The 17,458-nt window shown below is 38.9% G+C and overlaps 1 protein-coding gene across 1 annotated transcript in view; it reads right to left on the bottom strand.

The window, feature by feature from the left end:
- The window catches only part of Malrd1 (MAM and LDL receptor class A domain containing 1), a 745,053-nt gene that overhangs the window by 661,406 nt on the left and 66,189 nt on the right, over positions 1 to 17,458 (bottom strand). Inside the window, exon 7 of the mRNA XM_021156265.2 lies at positions 1,163 to 1,329. Coding sequence (XP_021011924.1) covers positions 1,163 to 1,329 — 167 coding nt within the window. The remainder of the gene's footprint in view (positions 1 to 1,162; positions 1,330 to 17,458) is intronic.

Raw genomic sequence — 17,458 nt, forward strand, 5'->3', positions numbered from 1 at the left:
CATATCTCCACCAAAATGGCTTCACCAGGAACCTGGTACACCTGTGCAGCTCTCACGATGTTTGTCGTTTATATGAGGAAGTCAGGTGCAAGTCATAAGACTTAGCTGCAGTCCCTGGCACCTTTGGGACTGCCGCCACACCCGCTCCTCACATCTAAGGAAACATACTTTTGCTACATGGAGAGTTTACATTCTGCATCTTTGCCATCAGTTAAATGTTATCATTGTTCCTGAGATGGAACCTCCTTAGAGGAACTTTGCCTGCTCCTTCCCATATTTTTCCCCTTTGTCAGTTTGAGGAAATTGCAGCCTGCACACCAAAGTGCATGACAGCAATGACGACTAACCAACTGAGGACAGACTATCAAACTAGGAGTTACACAGATCCCTGAAAGGTAGACAAATAGGGAAAGAAGCCACAGTTGGAAAAGAGAGATGGCAAATTTTCTGACTTTTTCACTTTCATGACCTGCGACAAAGCTCTGGCAGTACTTTTCATTTTTTGTAACCTCTCCCAATCCTCCAGCAGATGACCAGTCTAGGCTGGTTAAATAAGTTCAAGACTTGAGCTCAACTTCTGTACCCAAAGTTGTAGGCCTATCAGCTTCCCTTTCTTTGTTTAAAATGATTAACTCCAAACTAGAGAAAGAAGACCTTCTTTCTAGCCCCCATAAGGCCAGAACTGCCCCCACCCAGCCCTCCAGGAATGGTTATCTATGTCTTGTACAAGGATTTCTCTCAGTGTGCCTGCATGTGTGTGTTTCTTCATCTTTAATAGAAGGAGTGTTCATTTATTGTAGACTCCCCCCCCCGAGAGAGAGAGAGAGAGAGAGAGAGAGAGAGAGAGAGAGAGAGAGAGAGAGAGAGAGGGAGAATACTTTATGCTCTTATAAAAGTCCTGAGATTAGTTACCAATACCAATGTGGAAGGAAAAGGGTTGATGAAGATTGTAACTCCAGCTATAGGGGACCCAACACCTTTTCTGAACTCTGAGGACATTGTACACATGTGGTACACATGAAGAAAAGCAGACCCACACTTACACATGAATAAAATAAACAGAATGTCTGAAGTCTATGAATGAAAACTAAAAAGACAAATGTCTAAGGATAGAAATGTCATATATTCCATGGATTTTAAATCAATGTTACTTTTTCCTTACCTTATCATTGTACAGTCTTACTCTCAGGACACTGTTTTCCATCCTGTAATTGAACTGAAGACGGCAGTTCCCATCCATGCAGTGACATACAGAGCTGTTTAAATATGCACTGCTCTCAACGAGTCTAGAAATAGATGCATGACCGGCCCTCATCCATACAAAGGAACCTAAATGTAAAGACAACAGAAGCAATGTATGGAAAAATTATGTGTTATATCTTTTAACAAAACTTTTTATGAACTTTTCAAAAATAGGCTAGAATTATTTTATTTTAAAGGATATGGAACCTAAAAAAATGATTGCACCAATTACTGATAAGCTTTAATAACACATGTCAGTTCACTCCTCCTAATTCCACAAGTTAATGTTTAATGGCAACTTCAGTAATGGATTTTACTATTTCTATAAAAGAAATATGTTGTTTAAATTTTTGACATTAAGTTAGTATACTACACTGAGGACCAGTCTCAGTATGTTTGGGGTTCTCGAGAATGGGAGAATTGAATCAGCATGAAATCAGTCTCAGGCAAGGATGCAGGTGCAAGCTTACAGTTGACTCATTGCAGTTCAGAAGCTGGGCTATGAGACAGCCCGCCCCCCTCTCCCCCCTCTCTCTCATGTTTTTTCTCTCTCTGAGTTTGTCTCGGTCTTTTATAGGTTACCCACTTCCTAGTTATACAATAATACATAATCAAAGGTCTTTTTGTTATTTTTCTCAAGCCCATTATTTTCTTTAAAAAGCCCATGTAACTAGGCCAACAGAAAGCACAATGCACACATAAAGTCACAGTTCAGTGTCTGCTAAAGCAAGTTATACATTAACTTTTAACTTTATGAAAAACCTTCAAATCACAGGTCATCTGGGCATAAACTTGTGATTATAGCAATAGTCTGAACACAGAAAGGGGCTAAACAGGTAAAAGGAATGTTAATATTTCTAATGCCTTAAATTTACAAAAATCTCTGTATTAAGCTCATACAAATATCTATTTATACAATGCTTTCCAAACTCTTTTCCATTTGCAACTTTAATTCCTACTGCAGCTTTCCCTAGGACTCCTTCACAAGATCAAACTCAATCTTTTAGAACTTGAACCCTAAATTCTTTAGGCAGGTGATGCCAGGGGGTCAAGTCAGTATGTTCCAATCTTTCCAGGAAGATCAGTTCACTAACCCAATGGCCCCCTCACGTGGTCCAAAATTTTCTATCCATCCTTTATCTTTTTTATCATACATATATCTTCCAATTTTCCCCAATAATATTTCTGGATCAAACTCTCTATTATTAGAGATTTCCTCTTCTGGGGGCTCTCAATAGTGCTCACTATTCCGGCATATTCATCTATATCCTTCTTGATCTTGTGCATTGTATTTTCTATGGACATCTCTATCCTTAGTGACCCATGACCACTATACCTTTTTCTTGGGTTTTCAATTCTCTTAGATACTAAAACTTCATGTTTCTTAAAAATATTTCCTGCTTCCAATATTTCCTGGTACAACTTAATCATCATGAGTTGGATAAGATTTGTCAGAGAACAATTAAGACTATAAGCCTCCACATCCAGAACCTTTTGTCCTGATATGCCTGGGATGATTATTTCAATAGCCATTGTTGCTATTGATATCAAAGTCATTTCCTTCTCTAGTAACGCCCTCAATCCCTGTCCCAGAAGTTTTTACCAAGGTTGTGTTTGAGGACAAACATGGTATAGAAAAGGGCAAAACAGAAAAGCACACAGGAAACAGCATGCCATCTGATTACTAGAAAGCCAGAGATGCATTAATCAGGTTAATGGTGCCCCCACAGCCTGTCATGCAGCTGTGATGGCAAGCATGTGTGAATATGTGTATGCTTATGTGTGTATGTTCATAGTATGAGTACATGTGTGTGCACAGATGGAGGCCAGAAGCCAATATCAGTAATATTCCAATCACTGCCCATCTCCGTTTCTGAGACAGGATCTATTCTGACACAGGACACAGGCCTTGTCAATTATTCAAGGCTTGCTAGGAAAAATTTCTCAGAGAACTTCCTCTCTCTGTCTCCTGGGCAGCTTGATTATAATCGTGCCACCATGCCTGGCTTTGTTTGCATGAATTATGGGGCCCAAAAGCAAGCACTTGACTGATGGTGCCATCTTGCTAGCCCAATATTTTCTTTGAAATGTCACAGCACATTTTTCTTTACTCAAAAGTGTATTATTTTTCCTCTCAGATTAAATATCTTTTATGCTATGTTTTTCTAGTTTTCACATAAAAATCTTTACCGTTTCAAGTGTACAATTTAAAATTCTGTTCTTTAAAACCACGTGGAAGAAAGAACTATCTATACTCCTATTAGTTACACCTATAGATTTTGTAGTAAACAAAATCATTGGAAATTTATTTTCACATATTTAAAACTAATTTGGACTGTTATTGAATCAATATTATTGATAATACAAACAACAAAGACATTTTGTTATCTATTTTACAAAAGTAAAATATTAAACCTTCATTTCTCTGAAGGTTAATAAATATTCATATAGCTAGTAAAATTCTATTTAAGCTATCAAATAAAGTGCTGTGTATCAAAAATGTACTATTTCTTTTTGAGTTGTTTTTCACTGGGATCCCATATGTGGTTCTACATATTATAGGCTGCATCTATTGCTCTCAGCAGACAGGAGTAAAGAAATATAACTATATTTACCACAGAGTTGCATAAATGCCAACAATGTCCATGAAGTATGAAGCCTTAAATCTGACTCAGTATTCTAGGGAGGTCCTAAACAACTGAGCAATGTCATGCAAAAGTCACTAAGCAATGTGCAAGTGGAGAAGAGAGGGAAGGCAAGATAAAATAGAGGAGGATAAAGAAGAACACCAAACTCCCTGAGCACAATTTCTGAAACTGTCCTGATATTTGAACTGAACTGTAAGGGCCTTGAAATTTGGCATTCATAGGTAACATGAAAAATATGCATAAACTAAAAAGTAACAACTCTTAATTGGTACAGCAGGAGGCTGGGGTCAGAATTCAGCCTATTTCCTGTAACTGCTGAGGAAATGGACACAGAGACTCCCAAGGTACCAAAGCCAAATGTTACAACTGAGAAGATAAAAAGTAACCATTTTAAATGTCCTTAAGCTAATATTTGCAAAACACATGAAACTCAAGAAGAAGGAAGACAAAGTGTGGATTCTTTGTGCCTCCTTAGAATGGGGTACAAAATACCCATGGAAGGAGTTACAGAAACAAAGTTTGGAGCTGAGACTAAAAGATGGACCATCCAGAGACTGCCCTACCAGGGGACCCATCCCATAATCAGCCACCAAATGCAGACACTATTGCATATGCCAGCAAGATTTTGCTGAAAGGACCCTGATATAGCTGTCTCTTGTGAGGTTATGCCAGTACCTGGCAAATACAGAAGTGGATGCTCACAGTCATCTTAGGATGGAACACGGGGCCCCCAATGTAGGAACTAGAGAAAGTACCCAAGGAGATAAAGGGGTCTGCAACCCTATTGGTGGAACAACAATATGAACTAACCAGTACTCCCAGAGCTTGTGTCTCCAGCTGCATATGTAGCAGAAGATGGCCTGGTCGGCCATCATTGGGAAGAGAGGCCCCTTCGTCTTGCAAACTTTATATGCCCCAGTACAGGGGAATGCCAGGGCCAAGGAGTGGGAGTGGGTTTGTAGGGGAACAGGGTTGGGGGAGGGTATAGAGAACTTTTGGGATAGCATTTGAAATGTAAATGAAGAAAGTAATAAAAATTGGAAAATGATCATATTTCTTTTATCTAATCAAGTGTAATGTCGCATATATCAATAAAATTATGTTGAATCATAAAAAAATATCATTGAACCATTCTGATGCATCCAATTTCCATCAACACTAGCCTTCTTCATTGGCAGGATGTTGGAAGGGCAGATTTAATTCTCCTTCTGACAGATGAGTCAGAAACTCCTTGAAAACCACAAAATGAAGGTAGAAACTCCATAGAAAACTGAGTCTCCCAGACCTACAAAGAAGACTTGATACCAATTTTTCTCAAAGTATTCCTTAAAACAGAAACAAAAAGAATATTACCTAACTTGTTCTATGAAGCCACAATTACTCTGGTACATTCAGCACACAAGGACACATCCAAAGGAGAGACTGTCAGACCAATCTCGCTTATGAATATTAATGCAAAAATACACAATAAAATTCTTGCAAGCTGAATCCAAGAACACATTAAAACCATCATTCAGCACCATCGAGTAGGCTTCACCCCATGAATGCAAGGTTGGTTTAATATATGAAAATCCATTAACGTAGTCCACTATATAAACAAACTTAAGAAAAAAATTACATGATCATCTTCTTAGATGCAGAAAAAGCATTTGACAAAATATAACACCCCTTCATGTTAAAAGTATTAGAGAGATCAGGAAATCAAGACCCACACCTAAACATAATGAAAGCAATTTATAGCAAGCCAACAGTGAATATCAAATTAAATGGAGACATACTTGAAGCAATCCCACTGAAATTAGGGACAAGACAAGGATGCCCACTCTTCCCAAATCTATTCAATACAGTACTCGAAGTGTTAGTAGAACAATCAGACAACAAAAGGAGATCAAGGGGATACAAATTGGTAAAGAAGAAATAAAGTTATCACTATTTGCACATGATATGATAGTATACATAAGCAACCCCAAAAATTCTATGAGAGAACTTCTCCAGCTGATTAACAACTTCAGCAAAGTGGCTGGATACAAAATTAACTCAAATAAATAAGTAGCCTTCCTTTATACAAAGGATAAGCAGGCTGAGAAAAAATAGGGAAACAACTCCCTTTATAATAGCCACAAATAATATAAAACATTTTGGGCTAACTCTAACCAAACAAGTAAAAGACCTATATGACAATAACTTCAAGTCTCTCAAGAAAGAAATCAAAAAAGATCTCAGAAAATGGAGAGATCTCTCATGCTCATGAATTGGCAGAATTAACATAGTAAAAATTGCCATCCTACCAAAGCCAATCTATAGATTCAATGCAATCCCTACCAAAATCCCAACACAATTCTTCAAAGACATGGAAAGAGTAATTCTCAAATTCATCTGGAAAGGCAAAAACCCAGAAGAGAAAAAACAATTCTTAACAAAAAAAAAAAAAAAAAAAAAAAAGAACAGATGGTGGAACCACCATCCCTGATCTCAAGCTTTACTACAGAGCAATAGTGATAAAAACTGCATGATATTGGTTCAGAGGCATACACATTGATCAATGGAATAGAAATGAAGATCCAGAAATAAAACCACACAGGGTCACTTGATCTTTGACAAAGATGCCAAAAATATACAATGGAAAAAAGAAAGCATCTTCAATAAATGATGCTGGTCTAACTGGCTGTCAGTCTGTAGAAGAATGAAAATAGAGCCATATGTGTCACCTTGTACAAAGGTTAAGTCCAAGAGGATCAAGGACTTCAACATAAAACCAGATACACTGAATCTACTTGAAGAGAAAGTGGGAAAGAACCTCAAACTCATTGACACAGGGGGAAATTTCCTAAACAGAACTCCAATGGCTCATGCTCTAAGATCAAGAATTGATAAATGGGACTTCATGAAACTGGAAAGATTCTGTAAGGCAAAGGACAAATCAGCAACCTAAAGATTGGGATAAAAATCTTCACTAACCCCACATCCGATAGATTGCTAATATCCAAAATATTTAAAGGACTCAAGAAGTTAATCACCAAAAACACCAAACAACCCAATAAAAAATGGAGTACAGAACTAAACTGAGAATTCACAACTGAGGAATCTCCAATGGCTGAAAAGCACCTAAAGAAATGTTCAAAGTACTTAGTGATCAGAGAAATGCAAGTCAAAGCATTTCTGAGATTCTACCTTACACCAATCAGAATGGCTAAGATCAAAACCTCAGGTGACAACACATGTTGGAGAGGATGTGAAGAAAGAGGAACACTTCCTTAATGCTAGTGGGATTGCAAACTGGTACAACCACTCTGGAAACCAATCTGGAGGTTCCTCAGAATATAGGAAATAGATCTACCTGAAGAACCAGCTATACCACTCTTGGGAATTTACCCAAAAGATTCCCCACCATGCCACAGGGGTGTGTGTTCCACTATGTTCATAGCAGGTATGTACTCACTAATAAGTGGATATTAACCCCACCCCACCCCCCAAACAAAGTCCAGAATGATAAAGATACAGTCCACAGAATGCAAAAAGTCAACAAGTTGAAGTGCCCAAGTGAGGACACCTCAGTCACACTTGGGAGAGAAGAAAGAATCACAAGTGGGGATGAAGGGAGGGACGTGGGAGGGAAAGTGGACAGGGAGAGGAGGGATTGATGGGGAGAGGTGAACCTGATCTGGTATTGGGTGAGGGAAAAGGACTGAAGCCCTGAGGGCCAGCAGAAAGAATGGAAACAAGCAATTTCAGGAAATAGGAGGTGGGAGGGTACCCTCCAGAATGCACAAAAGATCTGGTAGGTAAGAGACTCTCAGGAATCAAAAAGAGGAACCTTAGATGAAATGCCCAACAGTAGGGAGAGGGAACTTATAGGACCTACCTCCAGCAGGAAGACAGGACATCAAGTGAGGGATGAGGCTGCCTTCGCACAGTCACATCTTTGACCCATAATTGTTCCTGTCTGAAAGAATTACAGGGATGGAAATGGAGAGGAACATGAGGAAAAGAAGGTCCAGAGACAGGCCCAAAGTGAGATCCAGCTCAAGGGGAGGTCCCAAAGCCTGAAACTATTACTATGGAGTCCTCACAAAAAGGGACCTAGCATGACTCCTCTTCAAAAGATCCAACAAGCAGCTGAAAGAGTCAGATGCAGACATTTGCACCCACCCAATGGACAGAAGCAGCTAATCCCTGTTGGTGAATTAGGGAAGGCTGAAAGAAGCTAAGGAGAAGGGTGATCCTGTACTAGGACCAGCAGGCTTAATTAATCTGGACTCCCAAGAATTCTCAAACACTGGACAGACAGCATACACCAGCTGATATGAGGCCCTGAACACACATACAGTAGAGGACTTCCAGGTCTGTATTCATTCAGAGATGATGCACCTAACCGTCAAGAGACTGGAAGTCCCAGGGAGTTTAGAGGTCAGGTGGGGTGGGGGCTGAGGGCATCCACATGGAGACAGGGCGTGAGGAGGAGATGGGGGAAATAGAGTAGTCAGAGGATAGATGGAGAGGTGTGGAATGGAGTATGGAGTGTTAAAAGTAAATTAATTAAAAAAATAATATTGACTGTAAAAAATTTTTTAAAAAATGAAAACTGAGTCTAAAACCATTAACATGTGGACATTTCCCCTTCACTCAACAGCACACAACTACCACAGAGCTCCTATGTACTGGTATTACATGTGTCTATATTTAAAAACTAAATCCATAAAGAAACCAAGAGCAGAGAGTAAAACTAGGGGGCTGAATCAAATTTGCTTCAGAAATGACTAGCTACTGCAGACAGTAAGCTATCTAATACTGAGTGGGTAAATTCAGTAACTCTAACATTTAAACTACACACACACACACACACACACACACACACACACATATATATATATATAAAATAAATCAAAATTTTTTTAAGTTTGATATTTAGAAAACTTTATAAAGAATAGTGAAAGATCAGAGACAATTTAAAAATAAAAAGCAAATGCCAAAACCAGGCATACTTAAGTCAGGAAATCTTGAAATGATGAAACTAGAAATCTAATATAAGTCGAATTGCTATGTTAAGATCAAAATTTGAGGAAACAAAATAGATAATTTACCGGTTAATTTGTGTAATCTTATAATAAACCTTGACACACTTGGGAAGAGGAACTTTCAATTCAGAAATTGTCTCTATCAGATTTACTCAAGGCATGTCTATGGGCATTTTTCTTCATCAATAAGTGATATACGAGGTCCCAGCCTACTGTGGGTGATGCCATTGGTATGTAGTGGACTTGAGCTGTGTAAGAATGGTATCTGAGCAAGCCATGTGAACAGTATTTCTCCTCCCTACAAGTTCCTGCCTGGTCCTGCCCCACCTTCCCTAAATTTCAGACTGTAACCTGAAATCCAAATAAGTCCTATCCCTCCCCAGTTTCTTTTGATCATGGTGACTGTTTACTGCACCTATAGCAAACTAGAGCAGAGAGCACAGGCAGAGAGATGGACATACCCAAACATATGGGACACAATGAAGGCAGTCCTCAGAGGAAAACTCGTAGCTCTGAGTGCTTCCAAGAAGAAACTAGAGAGAGCATACACTAGCAGCTTGACAGCACAGCTAAAAGCTCTAGAACACAAGGAAGCAAATTCACCCAAAAGGTGTATATGGCAGGAAATAATCAAACACAGGGCTGAAATCAACCAAGTGGGGGAAAAAAAGATCTATACAAAGAATCAACCAAATCAGGAACAGTTTTTTTTTTTTTTTTTGAGAAAATCAACAAGACAGATAAAACCTTAGACAGACTAACTAGAGGGCACAGGGACAGTATCCTAATTAACAAAATCAAAAATGAAAAGGGAGACATAACAACAGGACATGAGGAAATCGAAAACATCATCAGATCCCACTACAAACGGCTATAATCAACAAAACTACAAAACCTGGATGAAATGGACAAAATTCTAGACAGAAAAAAGGTACAAAGTTAAATTAGGATCTGATTAATGACCTAAACAGTCCCATATCCCCTAAAGAAATAGAAGCAGTCATTAATAGTCTCCCCCACCCAAAAAAAAGGCCCAGGACCAAATGGATTTACTGCAGAGTTCTGAAAGAACATTCAGAGAGGTCCTAATTCCAATTCTCCTCAAATTATTGCACAAAATAGAAACAGAAGGTACTCTACCCAATTCATTCTATGAAGCCACAATTACTCTAATACCTAAATCAGACAAAGACCCAAAAAAGAAAGAGAACTTCAGACAAATTTCCCTTAGGAAAATTGATGCAAAAATACTCAATAAAATTCTCACAAACTTAATCCAAGAACACATCAAAACGATTATACATCATGATAAAGTAGGCTTCATCCCAGGGATGCTGGGATGGTTTAATATATAGAAATCCATCAATATAACCTACTACACACAGACACACACAGAGACACACACACACACACACACATATATATATATATATAAAACCTCAAAGACAAAAAGCACATGATCATCTCGTTAGATGCCGAGAAAATATTTGACAAAATCCAACAGCCATTTATGATAAAAGTCTTGGAAAGATCAGAAATTCAAGGCCCATACTTAAACATAATAAAAGGAATATACAGCAAACCAGTAGCCAACATCAAACTAAATGGAGAGAAACTTGAAGCAATCCCACTAAAATGAGGGACTCGACAAGGCTGCTCACTTTCTCCCAACCTACTCAATATAGTACTTGATGTGCTAGGCAGAGCAATTAGACAACAAAAGGAGGTCAAGATGATACAAATTGGAAAGAAAGATGTCAAAATATCACTATTTGCAGATGATATGATAGTATATATAAGTGACCCTAAAAATTCCACCAGAGAACTCCTAAACCTGATAAGCAGCTTCAGTGCAGTGGCTGGATATAAAATTAACTCAAACAGATCAGTGGCCTTTCTCTACACAAAGAGTATACAGGTTGAGAAAGAAATTAGGAAAACAACACTCTTCACAATAGTCACAAATAATATAAAATACCTTGGTGTGACTCTAAGGAAGTGAAAGATCTGTATGACAAGAACTTCAAGTCTCTGAAGAAAGAAATTGAAGAAGATCTCAGAAGATGGAAAGATCTCCCAAGCTCATGGATTGGCAGGAGTAGTATAGTCAAAATGGTTATATTGCTGAAAGCAATCTACAGATTCAATGCAATCCCAATCAAAATTCCAATTTAATTCTTCACAGACTTAGAAAGGGCAATTTGGAAATTCATATGGAATAACAAAACCTAGAATAATGATAACCTAGGATAGCAAAAACTATTCTCAACAATAAGAGAACCTTTGGTGGAATCACCATTCCTGACCTCAAGCTGTACTACACAGCAATTGTGATAAAAACTGCATGGTACTGGTACAACAGCAAACAGGTAGATCAATGGAATAGAGTTGAAGATTGAGAAATGAACCCACACACTTATGGTCACTTGATCTTTGACAGTGTTGCAAAAATCATCCAGTGGAGAAAAGATAACCTTTTCAACAAATGGCTCCTGTTCAACTGTTGATTTGTGTCTTAGTCAGGGTTTCTATTCCTGCACAAATGTCATGACAAGAAGCAAGTTGAGGAGGAAAAGGTTTATTCAGCTTACACTTCCATACTGCTGTTCATCACCAAGGAAGTCAGGACTGGAACTCAAGCAGGTCTGGGGGCAGGAGCTGATGCAGAGGCCATGGAGGGATGTTCCTTACTGGCTTGCTCAGCCTGCTCTCTTATAGAACCAAGACTACCAGCCCAGAGGTGGTCCCACCAACAAGGGGCCTTTCCCCCTTGATCACTAATTGAGAAAATGCCTTACAGTTAGATCTCATGGAGGCATTTCCTCAACTGAAGCTCCTTTCTCTGTGATAACTCCAGCTGTGTCAAGTTGACACAAAACTAGCCAGTACAATTGACCCCTTGTCAACTTGACACACAAACACATCACTAGTAAGCCTCAACCCTTACATTCTTATTCATCCCCAAGGTCTAAATAACTTTAAATGTCCCACGGTCTTTACATATTCTTAAAATTTCGATCTCTTTAAAATATTCTTGTCTTTTAAAATCCAAAGACTTTTTACAATTAAAAGTCTCTTAACTGTGGGCTGCACTAAAATAATTTCTTCCTTTAAGAGGGAACATATCGGGGACTCCACCGAACTTAGGAAATTAGTCTGCACAGGTGAGAGTGTGCACCACAGAGGCAGACAGCTTCTGGGACAGGCTGGAGCCACAGAGCCGCTGAGGCAGCACCCTTTTGGGGCTGCAGACATCCAGCACCCTCCCAGCCAGAGGACAGTGTTCAGCCCTGCATGGGAGCCCTCTTCCTCAGGGGCAGGGAGCGCCATCTTGGTTCCGGGACTCCGCCGAACTTAGGAACTTAGTCTGAACAGGTGAGAGTGTGCACCACAGAAGCTGACAGCATCTGTGACCTGCCAAAGCAACACAGCATCTGGGAATGGTCCTGTTTTGGGCCTTCTTCTTCGGCCAGGAGGAGGTCCAAACACCAGATATCTGTGCACCTTCTTTGTAAGAGGAGAGCTTGCCAGCAGAGAGAGCTCTAAACACTGAAAATCAGAGGAGAGAGCCTGTCTCCCAGGTCTGCTGATAGACAGTAATCAGAATTACCAGAAGAACAATCTCTAAACAGAGACAACTATAACAACTAACTCCAGAGATTACCAGATGGCGAAAGGTAAACGTAAGAATCTTACTAACAGAAACCAAGACCACTCATCATCATCAGAACCCAGCACTCCCACTTTGCCCAGTCCAGGGCACCCCAACACACCCAAAGAGCTAGACCTGGATTTAAAAGCATATCTCATGATGATGGTAGAGGACATCAAGAAGGACTTTAATAACTCACTTGAAGAAATACAGGAGAACACTGCTAAACAAGTAGAAGACATTAAAGAAGAAGCACAAAAATCCCTTAAAGAATTGCAGGAAAACACAACCAAACAGGTGATGGAATTGAATAAAACCATCCAAGACCGAAAAAGGGAAGTAGACACAATAAAGAAAACCCAAAGTGAGGCAACACTGGAGATAGAAACCCTAGGAAAGAAATCTGGAAAGACAGATGCGAGCATCAGCAACAGAATACAAGAGATGGAAGAGAGAATCTCAGGTGCAGAAGATTCTATAGAGAACATCGGCACAACAATCAAAGAAAATGGAAAATGCAAAAAGATCCTAACTCAAAACATCCAGGAAATACAGGACACAATGAGAAGACCAAACCTACAGATAATAGGAGTGGATGAGAATGAAGATTTTCAACTCAAAGGACCAGCAAACATCTTCAACAAAATTATAGAAGAAAACTTCCCAAATCTAAAGAAAGAGATGCCCATGAACATACAAGAATCCTACAGAACTCCAAATAGACTGGACCAGAAAAGAAATACCTCCTGACACATAATAATCGGAACAACAAATGCACTAAATAAAGATAGAATACTAAAAGCAGTAAGAGAAAAAGGCCAAGTAACATATAAAGGAAAGCCTTTCAGAATTACACCAGATTTTTCACCAGAGACTATGAAAGCCAGAAGATCCTCGACAGATGTTATACAGACACTAAAAGAACACAAATTCCAGCCCAGGCTAATATACCCGGCCAAACTCTCAATTAACATAGATGGAGAAACCAAAGTATTCCACGACAAAACCAAATTCATACATTATCTTTCCACGAATTCAGCCCTTCAAAGGATAATAACAGAAAAGAACCAATACAAGGACGGGAACCACGCCCTAGAAAAAACAAGAAGGTAATCCCTCAACAAACCTAAAAGAAGACAGCCACAAGACAGAATTCCAACTTTAACAACAAAAATAACAGGAAGCAACAATTACTGTTCCTTAATATCTCTTAATATCAATGGACTCAACTCCCCAATAAAAAGACATAGACTAACAAACTGGCTACACAAACAAGACCCAACATTTTGCTGCTTACAGGAAACTCATCTCAGAGAAAAAGATAGACACTACCTCAGAATGAAAGGCTGGAAAACCATTTTCTAAGCAAATGGTATGGAGAAACAAGCTGGAGTATCCATTCTAATATCTGATAAGATCGACTTCCAACCCAAAGTCATCAAAAAAGGCAGGGAGGGGCACTTCATACTCATCAAAGGTAAAATCCTCCAAGAGGAACTATCAATTCTGAATATCTATGCTCCAAATACAAAGGCAGCCACATTCATTAAAGAAACTTTAGTAAAGCTCAAAGCACACATTGCACCTCACACAATAATAGTGGGAGACTTCAACACACCACTTTCAGCAATGGACAGATCATGGAAACAGAAACTAAACAGGGACACAGTGAAACTAACAGAAGTTATGAATCAAATGGATCTGGCAGATATCTACAGAACATTCTATCCTAAAACAAAATGATATACCTTCTTCTCAGCACCTCATGGTACCTTCTCCAAAATTGACCAAATAATTGGTCACAAAACAAGCCTCAACAGATACAAAAATATTGAAATTGTCCCATGCATCCTATCAGATCACCATGGACTAAGGCTGATCTTCAATAACAAAATAAATAATAGAAAGCCAACATTCACGTGGAAACTGAATAACACTCTTCTCAATGATACCTTAGTCAAGAAGGAATAAAGAAAGAAATTAAGGACTTTTTAGAGTTCAATGAAAATGAAGCCACAACATAACCAAATTTATGGGACGCAATGAAAGTTTTTCTAAGAGGAAAATTCATAGTGCTGAGTGCCTCCAAAAAGAAACTAGAGAGAGCACACATTAGCAGCTTGACAACACACTTAAAAGCCCTAGAACAAAAGGAAGCAAATTCACCCAAGAGGAGTAGACGGCAGGAAATAATCAAACTCAGAGGCAAAATCAACCAAGTGGAAACAAGAAGAAGTATTCAAAGAATCAACCAATCGAGTAGCTGGTTCTTTGATAAAATCAACAAGATAGATAAACACTTAGCCAGACTCACTAGAGGGCACAGGGAAAGCATTCTAATTAACAAAATCAGAAATGAAAAAGGAGATATAACAACAGATCCTGAGGACATCCAAAACACCATCAGATCCTTCTACAAAAGGCTATACTCAACAAAACTGGAGAACCTGGATGAAATTGAGAAGTTTCTAGACAGATACCAGGTACCAAAGTTGAATCAAAATCAGGTTAATGATCTAAACAGCCCTATATCCCCCAAAGAAATAGAAGCAGTCATTAATAGTTTCCCAACTAAAAAAAGCCCAGGACTAGATGGGTTTAGTGCAGAGTTCTATCAGACCTCCAAAGAATATCTAATTCCAGTTCTTCACAAACTATTCCACAAAATAGAAACAGAAGGTACTCTACCCAACTCATTCTATGAAGCCACAATTACTCTGATAACTAAACCACCAAAAGACCCAACAAAGATAGAAAACTTCAGACCAATATCCCTTATGAATATTGATGCAAAAATCCTCAATAAAGTTCTTGCTAACAGAATCCAAGAACACGTCAAAATAATCATCAATCCTGACCAAGTAGGTTTAATCCCTGGGATGCAGGGATGGTTCAATATATGGAAATCCATCAACGTAATCCAGTATATAAACAAACTCAAAGACAAAAACCACATGATCATCTCGTTAGATGCAGAAAAAGCATTTGACAAGATCCAACACCCATTCATGATAAAAGTCTTGGAAAGATCAGGAATTCAAGGCCCATACCTAAACATGATAAAAGCAATCTACAGCAAACCAGTAGCCAACATCAAAGTAAATGGTGAGAAGCTTGAAGCAATCCCTCTAAAATCAGGGACTAGACAAGACTGTCCACTTTCTCCATACCTATTCAACATTGTACTTGAAGTCCTAGCCAGAGCAATTCGACAACAAAAGGAGATCAAAGGGATACAAATTGGAAAAGATGAAGTCAAAATATCACTTTTTGCAGATGATATGATAGTATATATAAGTGACCCTAAAAATTGCACCAGAGAACTCGTAAACCTGATAAACAGCTTCGGTGAAGTAGCTGGATATAAAATTAACTCAAACAATTCAAAGGCCTTTCTCTACACAAAGAATAAACAGGCTGAGAAAGAAATTAGGGAAACAACACCCTTCTCAATAGTCACAAATAATATAAAATATCTTGGCGTGACTCTAACTAAGGAAGTGAACGATCTGTATAATAAAAACTTCAAGTCTCTGAAGAAAGAAATTATAGAAGATCTCAGAAGATGGAAAGATCTCCCATGCTCATGGATTGGCAGGATTAACATTGTAAAAATGGCTATCCTGCCAAAAGCAATCTACAGATTCAATGTAATCCCCATCAAAATCCCAACTCAATTCTTCAACGAATTAGAAAGTGCAATCTGCAACTTCATCTGAAATAACAAAATACCTAGGATAGCAAAAACTCTTCTCAAGGATAAAAGAACCTCTGGTGGAATCACCATGCCAGACCTAAAGCTTTACTACAGAGCAATTGTGATAAAAACTGCATGGTACTGGTATAGTGACAGACAAGTAGACCAATGGAATAGAATTGAAGACCCAGAATTGTAGCCACACACCTGTGGTCACTTGATCTTCGACAAGGGAGCTAAAACCATCCAGTGGAAAAAAGACAGCATTTTCAACAAATGGTGCTGGCACAACTGGTTGTTATCATGTCGAAGAATGCGAATCGATCCATTCCTTTCTCCTTGTACTAAGGTCAAGTCTAAGTGGATCAAGGAACTTCACATAAAACCAGAGACACTGAAACTTATAGAGGAGAAAGTGGGGAAAAGCCTTGAAGATATGGGCACAGGGGAAAAATTCTTGAATAGAACAGCAATGGCTTGTGCTGTAAGATTGAGAATTGACAAGTAGGACCTCATGAAACTATAAAGCTTCTGCAAGGCAAAAGACACCATCAATAAGACAAAAAAACCACCAACAGAGTGGGAAAGGATCTTCACCTATCCTAAATCAGATAAGGCCTAATATCCAATATATATAAAGAACTCAAGAAGGTGGACTCCAGAAAATCAAATAACCCCATTAAAAATGGGGCTCAGAGCTAAAGAAAGAATTCTCACCTGAGGAATACCAAATGGCTGAGAAGCACCTGAAAAAAATGTTCAACATCCCTAATCATCAGAGAAATGCAAATCAAAACAACCCTGAGATTCCACCTCACACCAGTCAGAATGGCTAAGATCAAAAATTCAGGTGACAGCAGATGCTGGCGAGGATGTGGAGAAAGAGGAACACTCCTCCATTGTTGGTGGGATTGCAAGCTTGTACAACCACTCTGGAAATCAGTCTGGCGGTTCCTCAGAAAATTGGACATTATACTACAGGAGGATCCTGCAATACCTCTCCTGGGCATATATCCAGAAGATGTCCCAACCGGTACGTGGTAAGAAGGACACATGCTCCACTATGTTCATAGCAGCCTTATTTATAATAGCCAGAAGCTGGAAAGAACCCAGATGCCCCTCAACAGAAGAATGGATACAAAAAAAAAATGTGGTACATTTACACAATGGAGTACTACTCAGCTATTAAAAAGAATGAATTTAT

This window comes from Mus caroli, unplaced genomic scaffold, assembly GCF_978045245.1.
Source record: "Mus caroli unplaced genomic scaffold, Mus_caroli_1 scaffold_2, whole genome shotgun sequence".
In the NCBI taxonomy this organism is placed as follows: Eukaryota; Metazoa; Chordata; class Mammalia; order Rodentia; family Muridae; genus Mus; species Mus caroli.